This window comes from Macrosteles quadrilineatus, unplaced genomic scaffold, assembly GCF_028750875.1.
Source record: "Macrosteles quadrilineatus isolate MER2022 unplaced genomic scaffold, UCM_ALF_1.0 Scaffold_9__3_contigs__length_116548681, whole genome shotgun sequence".
Classification (NCBI taxonomy): Eukaryota; Metazoa; Arthropoda; class Insecta; order Hemiptera; family Cicadellidae; genus Macrosteles; species Macrosteles quadrilineatus.
The window spans coordinates 288,814-307,404 of NW_026542602.1; the positions used below are offsets into that span (position 1 = coordinate 288,814).

Sequence of the window (18,591 nt, forward strand, 5' to 3'; positions counted from 1 at the left end):
ATATCACAACTATCAACTATATACAAAAACGATACCAAACAAACCAAAATAAACTAAACTCAATTACTCTATGTTATTTACATCCCTTTATAGTACAGTAAATTATATTGAAAAATTAGTGGTATTTACATATTAAATCATTAAATGATATTACAAGTACTTTCCTATCAAATTAAACTAATATTAACTTGTATAATTTCCTATTACTTGCATAATAACTTAATTTGACAATATTGGGCTACTATGAGGTTTGTAGTAAATGCTTCAATGGATAAAAGCAAAAATAAAAGCAATATTAAGGGTATAATCAAAGTTACGAGTTTATAGTTGAAAAATGAAATCAAGGATGTACACAAAAAATACTCTTTTTATGATGAAATTGATGGGAATATTTACTTTTAGGAACATTAAATTACCTGAAACTAAGTCAAAGCAAATAGAACTGACGAGGTTTTGAAATAGACCAGATTTTATTTTTGAACCGCCAGTTCTGTTTGAGTTGACTATAGTAGTTTCTTTATTTAGTTTGGACAATGCGTTAATTGGTATGTTTACGTTAATGTCTTACCACTTAATAAGTCTATTGTTCAATCCAGTGGAAATTTTTTCGGCAGACAAATACAATGAGGTTTAACTATCAGAACATCAAATTTTGAAAATGTTGGTTGCTGGTTTTGTTTTAGAAGGATGTGTTCAGGACTTAATTGCCACCAAGTCATTAATGAATGATACTTTCTAACAAAAGGTTAATATTAGAGAGTAAAGAATCGACATTTCGATGATTATCTACCAAAAGGAAATGCCACTGGAACACTGACACGATCAAAAGATTAGGTAGTCATATTCTTTCCAGATCATAGGTCAGTATTAGGATGAAATAATTACGTTAGAGTTTGTTTAGTTGGTTTTATTCTTATGAATCTAAAACATGTCGATGGGTACAAAGAAACGCCTGATTGGAAGTATGGCTCACAATTTAATAATGTCCAGTCGACTTTCACTCAAGCCAGCATATTTTTTTAGGTTGGTCTCTCTGACCAACTCAGCGACTAGGGAGTTCCTTATGAGTCACTAACCAGACCTGACCAATACAGGATTCAAACCCATGCTAAATAATACTGTCACCGACCAAAGTGACAAGGCTTACTTTAAGTCTCGAAAGGTCATATCGACCATCAATAGCAACATAGCCGAACCTTCACTTACGACTATCTATGCAAGTATAAAGAGGTGTATAAACAGGTGCTGCAATCTGTGAGCCAATGGAACTACTACACTTAGGATTTGGGTTAACCAGTATAGGAAGTTTGACCGTCGAGTCTGACCACATCCAAGTGGTTTGACAAAGAGAAAATACCGTAAATAGAGGGTTTGAATCCTCCCTCGGCCAGGTCCGTGAAACTTGCAGCGTCCACCAGTCTGTGGAAGGGCTTTGGCGGGAGAGATTCAACTAACTGCAGATGGTTTGAGTGAAAGTCGAAAGGGTGATTTTTTGAGAGCTGTACCTCTAATCTTGCATTTTGTTAATTTTTACTCATCCTTACATTGAGCAAGTCCACTGAAAACTAGTTTTATGTGAATTTTTACTTCAAAATTAAGCCAAGTGACTTAAGCGATTAAAAAAAATGGAATTGTTCAGCCAGCTTAACTGATAAATTTAGTCTAGGGGATAATACATTATAATATAGAACTTACAGAGAGAAGGTTGAAAAGAAAATCATTCACACAATCATTTGTCTCTTAAACCTTTTGTCTGAAGTCCTATAAGTGTTATTTTTGTGTCCTTTATTTTTCTTATCCATTAACCCCTGGCTGTTATCTCAGGTAAGCTAGCTAGTGCAAGGTTATAGAGCTCACATGGCAATCAAAAGTTTGTCAGTTTGATCCTGAAAAAAGTCGATAGCTTTTGGATAAAAACTGGACCCAGCTGTTGATCTCTGGGCTTTGAATGAAAAGTCCTGAACAAACTGGAAGTAACTACTAATAACACAAAACTCAAATAAAAACATTAGCCAATTTGGGTAGCTAAACACAAATTTTACCACACAATTGTCTTGAATGATAACCTAAATAAGAAAAAAGTTTGATATTAAAACCAAAATGTACTTTCACTTAAATAAGAAAATATTAAGTGATACACGTAGGCGGCATAGAAATACATTTATAATAGGAAAGTTGAGCTGATATAGATACATATTAAGATAAGTTTACATTACCTTCATACAAGATTCCCAAGCATTTTGTTGACAAGTATTATTTTCAGTTATTCGACCTAATTATATACTATGGTAGCACCCTTAAAATTTTCAAACAAATAAACCTGGAGTGGAGTATTTTATTATGATCAATTCACTTTCAAGGACAAATTATATTGCATTTTATGTAAAAAATAATCTAGGCATATTAAAGAAAATAGTTATGAGTTTAGACATATATAAAAAAAAACTTGTACACACGTTACAAATATAATAGGTAGTTGTTATAATATAGTTAATTGAGAAAGGAACAATAGAACAGTGAAACACCAAAAAATAATAACCCCTAAGATTTTAAACTCAATTTAATATACTAAAATTAACGATTTCACAGTGTTAATTACAGACTAAACAAATTGCCTTTTATTCCTAGTTCTGAAAATTTATCTAACAAATCAGAAGTCTAAAACTATCAAGAGGTAAAAACTTTGGTAACTTTCAATATACAAATCAGTGAAGAGTTAATTCCTTGCACATTTCACTACACTGTCCAATTTTAAATGTGTTTCAAATAAACATTTATATTATTATAGTTTAAAAAATATTGTCTTGTTAAAACTTACATTTGCACTAATCTTCAGTACGATAAAGATGACCATTTAGCCTATTTTAACTCAGTAATACCTTTACGTAAAACAATATGACTGAAAGAGATACTTAATATGTACATTTTCAACTGTTGTTGTTACAACATAAGTTTTATCGAAAAACTTTTAAATAGCTTCAAGCTTATTCATACTAATTGGCCGACTACTGAAACGGTACAAAATTTATTCCTATTACTTTATCTCTAATCAACGTCTCCAAGTATTATTGTAGTGTTGGTGTCTGTTGTTGTTATTTTGGTACGTACGGTGGTGGTTGTTGCTGTAGGTTCGGTAGAAATGGTGTCTATCTTTGTACCAACCGTTGTTTTTGTGGTTTTGATGCTCCTGGAAGTAATTCCGTCTTCCGTTAATCTCTCTGTCGTTTTTCTGGTAATAGTTGTTTTTCACTTTCTTCACCTGGGTGTAAAGAAATTTATTAGTTAATACTAACAATAAGTTTTAAGAGCATGTTAAAACACACAGATAACTCTTGATAGCTCGACATGTATGGGCCTGAACAAGTGTTGGATTACTTGACCCAAATAAAAGTCAATTCATGAATCCAGGTTATACTTCTCTATTACAGTAGAGTCCCGCAAACTCGGCACTCGATAACCCGGCAGTCTGGATAACTCGGCCATCACCTGGCTCAGAAAATTAGTGATTTTTTGAGTCCGAGTTAAACATGGGCTCAAGTCAAGGCATTTGCAACTCGTACCAAGGATTTGTTGTACTGTATCTGATGACTTAATACCTACTTGTAAAATAAATATAAATAAATAAGGCAGCAAAATTGTATTGTTCTTATTTTTAACCCTAGTTCCCGATAACCCGGCATTTCACAAACTCGGCACCCTTCCAGTCCACATTACGCCGAGTTTGCGGGACTCTACTGTATCAGACATACGTTGATCAGTTTAGACAATACTTTACATAAAAAAGATGAAAAAATATATTTTATTTTGAGAAAATTGTGTCTTTTGAGGAAAATAAAATAAGGTTATATTATTTTAAGCTCAGTTCATTTCATCATATTTATTTTAAAGTAGCTTACTTTAACTCCACATGATAAGACAAGATTACATTTTGCAAATAAGTTTTGTGACAAACTAACTTATTAATACTGCATTAGGTCAAATCATAGCCTCCTCTAATACAAAACCGGGCCAAGACAAAAGTGGTAACGTTGCAGACCCGGCATACTGTAACAACTGTTACACTAATAACAGAGCTTAAGCGACATGTTTATGTTTACAAGTTTGTTATTCCTGTAGTACCATGAGAGTGCGACAAGGCCACACACCAACGCCGTGGCCTTGTATTAGAGGAGGTCAAATCCATTAGGCCTATATTAAAGAGCTCGAGTTTTTCCTAAAGTTTGATTTGGAAATCTCAGGCTTGCACACCTTTACTCTAAATGAATAGTACATCTCGAGAAAACGAATTAAGTGTGGCTGACTGAGTTTTGTAGATAAATCTCTAAACACTCTAACAGACTAGAAACACAAGTAAAAAATTTGAGAACACATGACTACTAGTATTTACCTTCCCGTGATCCATCTCATCTTCATACATCTGATCGTAGGAGCGTTTACGTTGTTGTAGCCTGTCCATTTCTGCTTCTTCGTCTACTTGCGTTCTACCACCATTCCATGTTGTTACTGAAAACATATTTCCAATGAAAACTTGTGACCCAGTTTCCTATAAACAATGATTCGAACCATAAAAAAACTACTCTCTTAGGATTGAACCAGGCGCCTTCTGACTATAAGGAGAGCACTATGTAATTATGAATGAATTTAGTAGAGGTATCAATAGTTTAAGGGTATGACAACCTTAAGTAAAATAAAAATGTCATTCTCTCAGTTTAATGAAATGGAATATTTTAACTAGACTTACCATTTCTACCATAGCCCTGGTGTGAATTTTTCTTGAGGTAGTCAACTGTGGAATTGTTTCTACAGCCGTCCCAACTCTTTCCGTTAGATATTCGTCCATTTTCCACAGATCCGTTAGTAGCTTTCTTCGGTTCGTCACCGTTACTCATTGCGCTATGGCCGTTCTCCACAGGTTTTTTGTGATCTTTACCATTGATGCCATTATGTGATTCTTCCACTTTCAGCTGACTAGATTCTCCGTTTTTTTCTGCGGATCTGAACAAAACAGTTGTAAAATTATAAGTGAATGTAAACAAAATGGTCGACAATCCTTTTTATAGCAATCCAGGGGACCCACTGGCGACTCTCGCGGACGTCTGCTGAAGGAAGAACAGATTAAAAACCTTTAAGTAAATTTCCAATTTCTTAAAACATGGTTGAGATTAGCCTAGTTCAAAACATTCAACAATGCCTGTGAGATAATGTTATTATTATTCAATCATTCAAGGCATGCAAATTGGAAAAAGTTTTAAATGGGAGCTGGAGCAATGTATTAAAAAAAGAGTTGACCGTAATTATATATTGATGTCTAGATAGAATTATTATTATGATTGGGTAAATCACACCATGTAAAGAAACTAGTGGAAGTACCATAGTTATTGGTTGTGAATAGTTAGGTATACACTTGTCTCCAGTCTCATAATTAATATGATAAAATGTAAATAATTCCTCAAGTATTTTAGCAATCTTGTGTTTGTTTTCCAGTTTTCTTCTTCTAAGGTAACATGTTGTGATATGTCTTTAATAGTACCTATTTCAGGAAAGTAACTTAACTTAGTGTGTGTTTGTACGATACTAGTTATTAGGTTAGCAATTTATGTTTAAAAATTCATATCAATGTCAGCATTTATCAAATTGTAAAAATGAAAATGTTTACTTTGATCCACAAGACCTTGTAAAGTCGCAAATGCAACCAAAATCAATGCACCATTTGCTCCAACATATTTTTCTTGTTAAATATTCTAAATAAAGCAATATGTACAATCTGTGTGGCGAAGAATGTTTTTGTACATTATTTAAACACTGACTATGATAGGTCATGATAATTAAAGGTAAGAACAATTAGGTTTTCCCCGACTAGTTGTTGTTTTACTTACTGCCTCAGATATCTTACATCTTATTGCCCTACATCCTTACATTTTTAACTTCTTAAATACTTAACGAGAAAGACACATTGAAGCTTAGAAGGCCTAATCAGTTTGGAAAAATATACAAGAAACAAAATATCTGTTGCCTCGTGTAGGCAACAGCTTAAATGAGAAAGTGTTTTTCTTTGGTTTCAGCTGTTAACTTGGGAAAATAAAAGACCCTTTCTCAAATAGGTACCATAACCTCTAACCCTAAAAACTTATAATGATCCTCTCGCTTTCCCAGAAATACAGTTGCATAATACTTTTATAGACGTTGAATACCTTGTTGCCACGTGTAATTCCAGGGATTATGTTGGCAAAAAAAGAAATAGTATGATTGTTAAGCAGTCTGGGGAGCAGCACCTCAAAATGAAGGAGTTAAATAAGTAGGCTAAGTTAAAAAACTTCAGGAATAGAAATTCAAAAAAACTGTAAAAAAATAAAAAATATAAACTTGGTGTAGAACCTAATGTGGCAATAAACTATTAAAAACAAATTAAAAATATTTTTGGTTCAGAGTGGGGTCATCTTAAAAAAAATGGGTTTTCTAAATCTTTTTTATAAGGCCAAGAGTTTTTATGGCGAAGGGTGAGAACAACTGAACCCGTGTGCCACAGAAGATGTGCAGAGAAGCTTGACCTTGACCAGGATGAGGCTTAGGTCTTAAAATAACTAAATGCCTGAGATTGTGCCATGAGGGCTTTAGGTCACATTTTGACCTGACCTGAAGAAATGCACCAAACAATCCCAGGTCTGTGCCCAACAGAATAGAGGGTTCTGTAGTCTCACACTACATCAGGCTGGCCACCTGTGTGCGTAACGGCATTTTCCCTACTCTTCCTCAAAAAGGTTTTATTCATTAAACGGTTGGCATATCATGGATAAGTGTGTATTGCCAAACCCCAAAAATAGAAATAATTTTATGTAGTTCACTAGTCAAAAGTCATGATATCAATTGTGTTTTGGCCTATATATAATTTTATCAAGTTAAATTTCAGTTTTAATGTCATTAAAGTGAAATTTTATTGCTGCATCTAAAATAAAGTTTAAAACTCATCTGAGGACAAATGTTTTAGATGAGCAAGGAACATCAGTCGGTTGGCCTACACGTTTCCCATTAATGGTTGTAATGTTAGGATCAGTTTCTCATCTTACGTTATATTCTTGTTTTATATTACTACCTACTAGTAGACTTTCTTCAATAAGCAATACATGCTACTTTTTCATATTTAAATAAAAACACTCTTGATGTAAAAAAACTTAAAACAACAGCAACCAACAAAGAGAAAGCGTTAGTGACATGAATTAATAGTTTTACTGACAAATATTATTTTAAAATTTGATCTAGCATTAGAGTATTTTAATTTATGTGAAAGTATTATTTCAACAACAAATTTTACACAAGTGCCCATGTTAAAACACACAACTTTCCAGTCACCAAATGAACATATTTGCTTACTTGGCAGCAGCTGTGTCAACAGAGATGACGGCCCAGTTTTGCGGAGGGTTGTACAACGAGTTTGCCACGCTCCTTTTCTCTACCACTTCCGTCACGTGCCAACCGTTCACCACCACTTCACTTTTACACTCATCACTTTTACGAGTACTAGTTTTGTTCGGCGACGCGCCGATCGAACAGTTACTAAATTTCACAAAACTTGAACTTTCTTTCGCAAATCCGTTTTTTATCGGCGACGAGGTAGGCAGGGTGACGGCGGCTTTTTTGGAAGTGGCCGGTTCAGACTCACTGTCGCTCGACTCTGTTGAGTAGGGGACGAGACTCTTGTGTGACGAGACACTGGTCCTACAACAGAGAACTATGTCAGCGTCTCCCTACTCTGTCGCAGCTCTGTCAGTGGACAGTCTACCATGCTTCACATCCGTACTGCATTGCAATCATTAAGGAACTGGTTTCTAAAAGTTTTGACTTGTTAAAGTGAAATATGTGATTTCAATCTGACTCCAACCTGAAACTAGCCTTACCTGAAGACTTAATGAATCAAAGAGCTAAATGTTTGATTCACCAAAATTCTAAGACATAAATTTTCAATATACCTGCTGCAAAGTAATGTGTGATTCCCATCAAAGCACAGTGAAATATTTCCTTTTAGTACATAAAAGTTTAGAAGTCCTCTTGATTGAAGATTTAACTCGATATAAAAATGTAAAATTTTGTACTATTTGCGGATTTTGATATACTAGTCTATATTGCCAAAACCCGTTACACTGACCTTGGATTTGGCAGGCTCTTCAATTCCCGTGAGGAGCCAGTAAACATCGGGACTTCTACAGTTTACACCTGTACATTTGAACTTCATTATTAAAACTCCAAAAACTTTCAAATGTACTTTTAAAAAGTTATATGTATCAAAAGGAAATCTTATCGGCTATCCCATCGCAGCTCGAGGCTTCAAAAGTTTCATCCATCGTCAGAATACAATTACAACGAACGTTAATTCAATTCCCGAGACTTTTGCCAGCACATTCCGTTGACGATGGGATAGCCTCGGTATAGGATTATCTCCAGAGTAAATTGAAGGCAAAGATGAACCTACTTTGCGTTAGAAGAGTTTGCCGTTTTTAGAGGAGAGCCGAGCATAGACTTGAGAGGCGTGGTGGGCTGGGAGTGTGAATGGTTGCTGGTTCCGTTGGAGATGGGAGATATCGGACGTCGCATACCGTTGCTGCAACCAACCACCGTGCTTGTGTTCTGGCTAGGCTTGGTCACCGTGCAAGTTCCGTTAGGTGGCGAAACTTTGCTGGCTGCACCTACCGAACATCTCAACTATTAAAATTACAGTGAATTTTGTAATTTGTACCTAATGAACTTTACTAATTGACAATATAATAAACTGTCAGTTTCATCATTTGGGTCTGAAGTGACTCTTTTAGCCAAAAGCTCAAATTTACTAACAGAAGGTTGAAAAGACTCAGCCTAACTGGTGAACTATAAGAAGTCTGAATTTTTTTTAAATTAATTTATTGTGCTGCACAACTGTGATACCTCTAGTGAGGTTAATCATTCAGCCAAATGTTTGTTTATGCTATGCTTGCAGTTTACAATTGTTTGTGTTTACTTTGAGTAATGACTTTCCCTTAAGGCTTTTGGACAAAATCCAAGACACAATTTAATCGTCAACAGGTTAATTATAGAAATACAACCCTGAATGTTTTGAAGGCATACTCACTGTTTAGGGAGGGGTTAGGTGAGGTGAGCTCATACATGATTATGTACGTGTTGTTGCCACTGACGGAATGAGTGGATACAAGTCTGACCTGTAAACATTTAACAATTAATTCAACAACCGAACAACCAATGTATGATACATTTGATACTACCCTTGCAGGAAAAACTGAAAATATGTGCAACTCGAAAATACAAAGCAATGTCAAGTTGAAGCGATATCATACTGAAATAGAAGTTCAAGTCTGAAGTTATAATTAACATTAACGGTTCTGAAAAAGAATCTAGTTTACTAGGATGTGAAGGTAGAAAAAATATTGATGTTCTATAAATATACATATGTTAGAGACAGCATGTCCAGTTGTTAAAAAGGTGAATGGCAACTAATTTTAAATCTTGAACCTAACATGACTATAATAATATTTTTGCCCCAATGGACAATGTCATGTATTTCAAGGCGGGAACCTACCAAACTGTCGTCAAACAGATAGAACTGTCCCGAGGAGGCGAGGCCGACGGCTGTGTAGTGTCCGCAGTTAGTAGATGGTCCGATGTGATTCACCAGTGACACGAGACGATAGTTGAGTCTGACGCCGGGCTGACTCTGTTGGTGAACCCAGAACCTGGTCAGGTCTAGGCTGGTCTGAAGCTGTATGTGCTTGCTGTTCTTGCCTCCGGTGATGCCAAACCTGTACAACAATACCACTTGTAAAACGGTCTCCGTAATGAAACATTAACACAATAAAAGTCATTCATCTAAAACCTCCACTGGGGGATAGGATTTAAGTAACAGTGGCAATCGGGAGCAAACTAACTTACAATAGAAGATAGCTAATCCCAAATGGATTAGCGGTACTGGATTATTGAAAATGTGGGATTAATGAACGTGTAACGATTATTGTGAGAATAGCGAATATAATAGTGTCAAAAGAAATTGGTCGGTGGGTCTTTATTCCTTTTTTTCTATTTTTTTAGAAATATAAAGATGGTAAAACAGAAAAACAATAAAACGACTTCGATCTTTTTTCTTTGGTACCATACAGTTAGCAACAATAAAAATTACTACATTTTATAATTTAAATTGATACCTCTCTTTGATCTACTCTCAGAATCATTATACCTCTAGGACAAAAAAATCGATAGGCCTATTACACGATCATTGCAGTCCATTTCATTACAATGCATTTATGAGCCTTCGGGATCTAACTTTATCAGGATCTTTGATAATCTCCAATCCAAGGCATACCCTATACCAGTCCTCACCTTTTGAGCTGTATACAGAGGACATTAGGTGGTTTTTCAACAGTGAACTTCTTGGTCGCAGCAACTCGACGGTGGCATTTTTCACACTTGTACGCCTCGTCGCCGTCGCCAAGACGTTCACAAGTGAAATACGACTCTAACGCCTGGTCGAGCGTGGTGGCTTGCCGAATGTCCAGTAGTAAGTCTTGGAAATGCTGGAACGTCAGCGAGATGTTTCGGCACTCCAAACATCTCACTAGACAAACCGTAGCAAAATGTCACTGACTGTATTTTAACACGCTATTACAATCTGACACAGCTCACTTATCAAATGTATAAGCGTAATGGAAACACAAATTGAATTAAGCTTAGCTAACAAAGGAAATACAATTGACTTGATAAATGGGCACTTTTGGGACGGAAGGTTTTTGTTTTACTAGAAATGCTGGATTTCATTGAAAAATAATTTGAAAAGAAATGAAAAAATTAAATCCAAACCTATAAGCAAATTAAGTAAATCCTTTGACTATTTGAAGTAAGAAAAATTGCAGTTCAAATTGATCAGTTTAGGTATTGACAATAATGTTTATTGAACAAAAACACAATTCGGATTTAATAACAACTGTCAAATGCATCCATCTGTAGGCCTTTATTGGACGACCGAATAACGTTTAACTGTAAAACCTATAGTCTTAATTCCAATAGATTCAGATTGCATAGGTTTAATTTCTAAATGACTTTGTACTCCGGTTCTTTGCACTTACGATACGCTAAACTATATGTAGGCCTAGTTTCTCCGTTACAACCCCAAAAAGCTAGAATTGGCTGAATGTGTCACATTGTCAAATGTCAACTCTAGGCCTATTTAAAATGTCCGTCGTTTAATTGACAGTTATATGACGGACAACAATGACTGGTTGATTTATACTATGCTTGTTAATTTATACAAACAACTAATAAACTAAACAAGCTACAAACAAATTGAATTAGAGGGCTCTTAATCCATGTTAACACAAATTCATGTCTTACCTTCTGTTCTGAGGTAGCCTCCGAATATTTGACTCAGGGGAGTTGTCTCCTTGCTGTAGCTGTCAAGACTGAAAACACAATAACTTGATGAGTTTACTATTCACGGCTAATTTTCAAATAAAAACAATGCAAAATTTGTGTTCATTACTTTTACTTTATACCGTAGGGTAGTTACCTGGGTAAGTAGCATAGTAAAATAGAAATGTAGATATTTCAATTTTTGTAATAAGTTTGAAGCCCTAGTGGCATAGTTAAAAAGCCATGCCCGTATTAATGTGCTAAACTGTTTCAGGCTAGTCCTAGGAAATGAGGGGGTTTTTAGACAGTAGTCCAGGGACATTGCGCCCGCGGGAGTCCGGCACTTTAAGGACGAAATTGTCAGGATCATTAAAGCATGACCTAAAGCTGAAAGGTCCAGTTTTGAACTATTAAACAAAGTTTAAAAAAACAAATCATGAACACCACACCATCAAGATACGATAAAGGGTAGGTATACGGTATACTTACTTGTTAGCCTGCATTATGCGAAGGTAGGAACGGTCCATGCTCTCAATGAGATACCTCATGAACTCGTGAGCATCTTCTTGATGACCATGCATAAGCCTCTTGCAAATCACTTGACAAGAACACAACACATCAGACATGCGATATATCACATCAGCTAACTTTCAAACTTCAAAACCTTATTTTTTAACACGACCGGTCGCACTATATCTCTCAGATACCGTACATGTTTTCTTAAAATTGTTGTTGATTACTTTAGACATATATTTACCCCCTTAATTTTTAATTTACTTTACATAACAACTCTTTACACATATATTTTAACACAGTCAAAGCATTTCTCAATTAGAAAAAACAAATTGTTCAACCATACACATTCCTGTATAGTGTATCCATTAATACAGTACGACCATGCCCGTCACAATGTAACATTGAATTCAACGTTTTCTTTGCTCAATTAATCAGTTTCATTTATTTCTAGGCCTATATTAAATGGAATTATTTAATTTTTGTATGATATAACAGAAATATAACAGAGACATATCACATAAAAACTAGACTGGTCCCGTTTTTATTTTAAGATACACCAAAAATTAAAAACAGGACCAGTTGAACTGTATCTATCAGATACAACGGAGCAAAACAAGGCATGTGTGCACGGGACGACACTAACAGCGACACTGAGGAGTGTGGGGAGTGTTTTGTGGTGGGAATTTTTCATGTTGGGGTATCTAATAGATTAGGTGCGACCAACGGAGGGTTAAAAAGTACTTTGCCATAACATAATCTGCTGTTACTGTTACTTCTGGTTAGGTGGACCAGAAGTAACAGAATTCTGATGGAAGAGGCAGTCATATCATACAAACACATAAATATAGATTTGTAAGAACTATTTAAAGATTGTAGCCTACATGTTTTAGTTTGATTTTTTACACCGATACAGTAGATTACCACTTGTTAGGTCTGTTTGGTTCTCCAAAACAAGAGAGGATGGCATTACATTGTTTGTACTTTGGTAAGTTAACTTACTATTGAGTAAAAATGTGGAGTTCAGGCAATTAAACTCACTAAAGTCTTCACTACAGTTTGAAAACTTTGATTGGTAGGCCTAGGTTTACTACAACTCTTGACGACTATATCATAAAACTGTTAAAACTTGCTGTTACTTTAACTACTTTTAAAGTAGGATAAAAAATAGCTATATGGTAAGAAAGTTTAACCCTTTGTAGACACCCTGAACAATTTAAAAATAGTTCAAAATCACCCCAAGACAACAGATGTCTTAAATAGAAAAAAAATCATAGCAAGTATAAAATAAGTGATACTTACATTTTAGTTTATTATAAACTAAATGTGGCCTGATGGAGTTTGAAGCACTGTTTTCCAAGGATGATTTCAGTGTTTTCAGCATTGCGCAAATTAAACAGTCAGTGTGTGTTAAGCCATCTGGAACAGGTAATTTTTTTTGTAAAAATCCCATTTAACAAAGTATATTCGATCAATTATTCCGAGTTAATCAAAGGTCTTGGAAGTAAATTAGCTTAACTAAGTGTAAAATCTTAGTTCTAATCTTAGTTCTGTGAGATAAAATGACTGAGAACAAGAATCTACCATGTGATTGGTATTGGTAGCCTAGATAGAGCCTAATTCATTTAAAACTGCAATTAATAAGTTTTTTTTACGTAAGTATCTTGAATTATGACAAATGGCTGGTGAATGGAGTGATATGACTTGTGCTATGTTAACCTACCTAGGCTACTATATTTTCAGCTCTATCTTTGGTAATGACCATAAATTATAAAGAAACTAAATTCTCACTTTAAAGCAATTAGGCTATACCGTTACTTTAAAAAATATGTCAAGTACATCTAACAATAATAAAAAAAATCCAAATAAACTACCAAATACCTAGGCCAACGTCAATATAAGTTACTTACTCAGGGCTTCACATTTGTCTTTGTGGGCCTTATCATTTAGCAACCAGTTCACAAACGCTGGAACATGGAAGAGTGCCTAAAACACAAAATAATGCTTCATTTTAATTGTCAGTCGATGGCAATCAGATAAAATCAGACCTGCCAGCCAATCCAGTTGTAAAATTTGAGGTAATTGCCTATTTCAATTTTAACAAATAGTACTAAAGGATGTTTTTACAATCAAGTAGATCATGTGTGTGTAAGAATATCGCAAGTTCCGACAGCCTATTTTATACTGCAACAATAAATAATTACGATTCAGATTCAAGGCTAATTAAGTAAGTTATAGCTTAATTAGATCCCAAGAGTATATTTTAATAAAAGGAAGATTTTATGAAAATCCCTATCTCCATGCACATCACATTTGAGTTATCGGGACAGAGCAGAAGGCTTGACCAGAAAACAATTAGGCCTAGATCAAGCAGCTAAAAAAAGAATTCTATACTGAAGCATAGTGGACCATTTGTGGGATTAAGTTAATTAAGAGTTTTCAGTGGAATGGTAGCCTAGACTAATAAAAGGGAGGTTACTGTATGGATGAAATCAAAATTTACCTGAAGTGTAGAATTTAAATAACACGTGTTTCCTAAATTCTCCATTCCGGCACCAACAGGAACTGTCTTTGTTTGCCATCCTAGCTGAATCTTTTCCGGATCGAACAGCACTCTTTTAGGTGACGGTAAAACTGCCTTGTTGACTCCCGCTGGACTTGAAGGCTTAACTATACTACTCGAAGCTTTAGAAACTGACGATGATTGCAGAGGTTTAGAGTCACTCAGAGCTGGCTTAGGTAAACCGTTTTTCAACTTTACTTCACCATTTTCAGAGTTCACGTTGGGTTTTAAAACTATATATTTAGATTTCAAATCTTCTAGATTACTGTTAAAAGTGCTGGTTTGCTCATATTTTATTTCAGTCAGTAACACTCGCTTTGTCGATCCTATTAGCTTGGTATCCAAGGTATCACTGTCTGACGAGAGCTTGGAACTGGCAGCGAGTGAATGTGAGAGCGCTGCGCTGATAGGATCTCCTGTTGAGGCAGGCATGATTGCAGATAGTCACACCTGTAAATGTCAACAATTGACTTAGTAACATTTTGTTAAGTTAATGAAAAAGTTAGCCTACTTACACTAGCCGGGATCAAGTGAGGAACCTTTTCCATGGCTATCTGTGGCTATTACTTTAAAAAGTTTTAAATCCCGAAGCACATAGAAAAATGAATAGGTGAGTTTACTGTAGACTGCTAGGAAATTGCTAAATAAGTGGAGAAGGGCGTTTTTCAAAACTGAGTTAAGTTAAGTCTTGAAAGTTAAATAAAGCTTAGGCCTACCAAGTTCAAACGGCATGGAATAAAAATTAGTAGGCTAAGGCTAGGTAAGTAAGTTATTTTGGGGAAAAACTAACTTGACCTATTTAGCCTACGACAAAAGGCTTAACTTAAATTACTTGTGTCCGTCAAGTGATCCTAGGTTGTATAAGGTAGTTGGTTTGACTACAGCTGTTTCGTGTTTACAAACACATCTTCAGGTCAAATGTTGCATTGATTTATTCCATAGAATGGTAAGTGATGAGGTTATAAAAGTTCACAAATAACACTTAGGCCTACACATAACATTAAACATTAATTGGCCAAAACACAAATAGGCCTAGGTCTACATAAAAAACGGTACATCGGACACGTGCAGCTACGGTAGAAGGAACCATAAGTAGTCATGACCTAAGTACCTTCTACCGGCGCCGGACGTGTTTCTGATGTCTTGTTTTTTTATGTATTTGTGTTATTGGCCTTATAAATGTTTAATGTTTCCTTAAAAGTGTTATTTGTGAACTTTAACCTCATGACGACCATTCCATGGTATAAATAATGCAACATTTGACCTGAAGATATGTTTATAAGCAGCTGTAAGCTAGTCAACCAACAACAATCTAAGATCACTACAGGTAATTTAAGTTAAACCTTTGGCTGCACTTTACTTGACGTCCTACACTCATTCGATTGGTTTTTCGATTCGATATTTTCATTTGATATATCGTTTGGTTAGTTAGGTTAGGTTAACCTTACCTAACTAAGTTAAAACCAAACGATATATTGAATGAAGCAATCGATTATTCGATATAGTTATCGATCGATATTTTCATTCGAATGAGTGTAGGACGTCAAGTAAAGTGCAGCCAAACCTTTTGTTGTAAAAATCAGTGATCCAAGAGGCTACTTATACCATAAAAATTACCTACTTAACAAATCTGAGTTAAACTTAAATATCAAGATGCCAACCTGCGACATAAACACTTCTCTGTTTCGGTGTGTAACTAAGTTAAAAACTAGCTTGAAGAGATTTTGTACTAAAGATAGATAGCCTAAGACTCAAATAGGCCTAGCCTATGAGAGTGGCCTACTTAACATGGGCCAGAGCCTAGACTATTTTTGACAGAATAAATAAATAATGGTTTCTTATTTGTATCCGGCCTATGAATTAGCCAAGCTAACACCTCCATCAATAAGATAATGTTTTAAACTACGGTTCAACTAAGTTATTGCCTATGCCTAAATCAAACCAGTGTTTACAAACTAACTTAAGTTACTAGGGCCTACCAAAGTTCAATACTAAGGCCTAATTGTCACTTATTTGTTTTGTTTTTAAACTGCAATTTTGTAAACAAAAAGATTTTTATGAGACAATCAAATGGGGTTTGCATAAATAGTTATGTGTCTCACTTCAAACTTAATTAAACAGAACGCAACCTTGGAGTTATGGACAAAATTAGGACAGTTGCCATTTAGACCCTAATATTGGTCACATGGCTTGATATTCTTAAATCCTTATAATTTAAACTTTGAAGACACACAATTAACACTAATATATTGTAAAATTAAAATAAATGTATTTATTGGGTATTTTGTAGAACAACTTTACGTCATAGATGGTGACTTGAAAATGATCTGCCTTTCTGGTTGCGGCAACAAGGAAACTGAATGCCGTGCCGAAGCCGACTCCAACGTTGCCACGAAACCAACTTATATCTACATTGAACACTCTTGTAATAAGCTAATATTACCTTTAAAACAGCAACACAACGCTGGATGAAGTTAAATAGAGAGAACATTTCACTTAACACACCACGATATTCAGTTATTCTACAGAAAACATCACCGGCGAAAAAGGAAAAGTGCGGGCGGACGTACTGTTCTGCAACTTACTAACGTAGTACTAGTACTGTAGTAGTAATTTAGTGGGGGAGAAAAAAGGAGAAATCGAACCGTCTGCCTTCCGTGTTTTCATTCTGCCTTTGGATTATTTATTTAGCAAGGTTACATTTGAAAGACTATATAAAAAGTTGCGTGAATGTATAAATGTACATCAAAGCCATTGCTTATATATATCTCAAGGTGTTGTTTATATAACCTAACAAACGGGCAGAACTAATTTTGCAACTGTCTTCCTCTGTCTGATCCATAAAGCCCTGTTTACACTAGGCCAGTAGCATGGCCACCTTTAACTCCAGCACGGCCTGGTAGAATTGTCATGGAATTGTCAACGTTGCAAGAGTAGTGCTGTTTAGAGCCTGTCGTCCCTTTAGATAACATGGCAAACAGGTGACACCTACGGAGTTAAAGGTGGCAGACGGCCACCTTTAACTCCGTAGGTGTCACCTGTTTGCCATGTTATCTAAAGGGACGACAGGCTCTAAACAGCACTACTCTTGCAACGTTGACAATTCCATGACAATTCTACCAGGCCGTGCTGGAGTTAAAGGTGGCCATGCTACTGGCCTAGTGTAAACAGGGCTTTATGGATCAGACAGAGGAAGACAGTTGCAAAATTGTGTACCTGCTCATTTAATCACGTATTATTAGTTTAAATTTAAATTTATGATTATAAATTTATGAAAAGACTGAAACCAAAACATATTGTGTTCTAAACCAAAACGATATATAAACATCTAGGGCCTTTGCTGAGCAGTGTGTGACTTTTCGTATATTTTTATCAAAAGATTCTACTGAATGGGCCACCGGCCACCTTTTAATGCAAGAACAGGCAAGAACCCACCTCAGTGTTTCATTTCACCAGGCTCTGTTTTTAACAGCCGTTCCTGTATGGGGCTGTGAAACACAGAGGACGCTATTTTTGTTCAGACTCCAGAGGAGGTGATCCGTATTGTGTTCTCCTTTCCAAAGCGTCACTCCTGTAAAGAAATATTCAGATAATTCAGTATCCTAACTTTTCCATCCATCAATATTCTGGAAACGTCGTCATTCGCTAAGAAAAACATATATTTTTCACCACTCCAGTCAACCACAGATATTCTTTCCGGAACACTTAAACCTTTGCCATTTCCCGTCATTCAACTTCATTTTTCCACAAGCATTTTCAAAGCTGTGAAGACAGGATGTGGGCAAGGTCACACTAAAAAAACTTTTTTTAGGGTGGCCTTGATGTGGGTAAATTTAGAAGTGAGCTATAGTATAGTCCATCCTGATAGATATATGGCTGTATAGCATCCGTGAAAACTGGTAGACTTTACTTGTAAACACTAGTTAAATTAACTTGTATCGGTAGTTAATGCTTGTAAATACTTTAGTTATTTTCACTGTAAGATAAACAAGATGTTTAATCAATTAAGTATTAATTTAACTTAGCTAATGCATGTATATGTTGATCTGGCCTAATACATTACTTATTGACTTATTATATTGACTTTTTAGTTCAGGAACAAGAAAGGAGCTGACTTTTATTCTAGCTTTTGG

At 35.4% G+C, this 18,591-nt stretch overlaps 1 protein-coding gene across 3 annotated transcripts; it reads right to left on the bottom strand.

Annotated features, from left to right (window-relative positions):
* Positions 1 to 1,292: 1,292 nt before the first annotated feature.
* LOC129004077 (ubiquitin carboxyl-terminal hydrolase 36-like) lies at positions 1,293 to 17,013 on the bottom strand. Of its 3 annotated transcripts, none has more exons than XM_054432466.1 (14): positions 16,902 to 17,013; positions 14,399 to 14,908; positions 13,806 to 13,881; positions 13,198 to 13,314; positions 11,872 to 11,980; positions 11,365 to 11,432; positions 10,357 to 10,591; positions 9,563 to 9,782; positions 9,098 to 9,185; positions 8,465 to 8,678; positions 7,369 to 7,713; positions 4,742 to 4,995; positions 4,388 to 4,503; positions 1,293 to 3,259 (listed from the first exon to the last, which is right to left on the bottom strand). In XM_054432466.1, exons 2-14 carry the CDS (start codon positions 14,888 to 14,890, stop codon positions 3,050 to 3,052), a joined length of 2,544 nt encoding a protein of 847 aa, XP_054288441.1. In that variant the 5' UTR covers positions 14,891 to 14,908; positions 16,902 to 17,013; the 3' UTR covers positions 1,293 to 3,049. The 3 variants fall into 3 exon arrangements, with proteins under 3 accessions (XP_054288441.1, XP_054288442.1, XP_054288443.1); XM_054432467.1 differs by lacking the exon at positions 16,902 to 17,013 and adding an exon at positions 16,760 to 16,831; XM_054432468.1 differs by lacking the exon at positions 7,369 to 7,713.
* Between the last annotated feature and the right edge of the window lie 1,578 nt (positions 17,014 to 18,591).

Excerpts from the sequence above, each read along its gene's own strand:
- LOC129004077 (XM_054432466.1), bottom strand. The coding sequence starts at position 14,890 with ATGCCTGCCTCAACAGGAGATCCTATCAGCGCAGCGCTCTCACATTCA. Across the intron at positions 7,714-8,464 it reads GCAAACTCTTCTAACGCAAA|GACCAGTGTCTCGTCACACA; the intron begins GTAGGTTCATCT and ends TCTCTGTTGTAG. Across the intron at positions 3,260-4,387 it reads ATGAGATGGATCACGGGAAG|GTGAAGAAAGTGAAAAACAA; the intron begins GTAAATACTAGT and ends CTTTACACCCAG.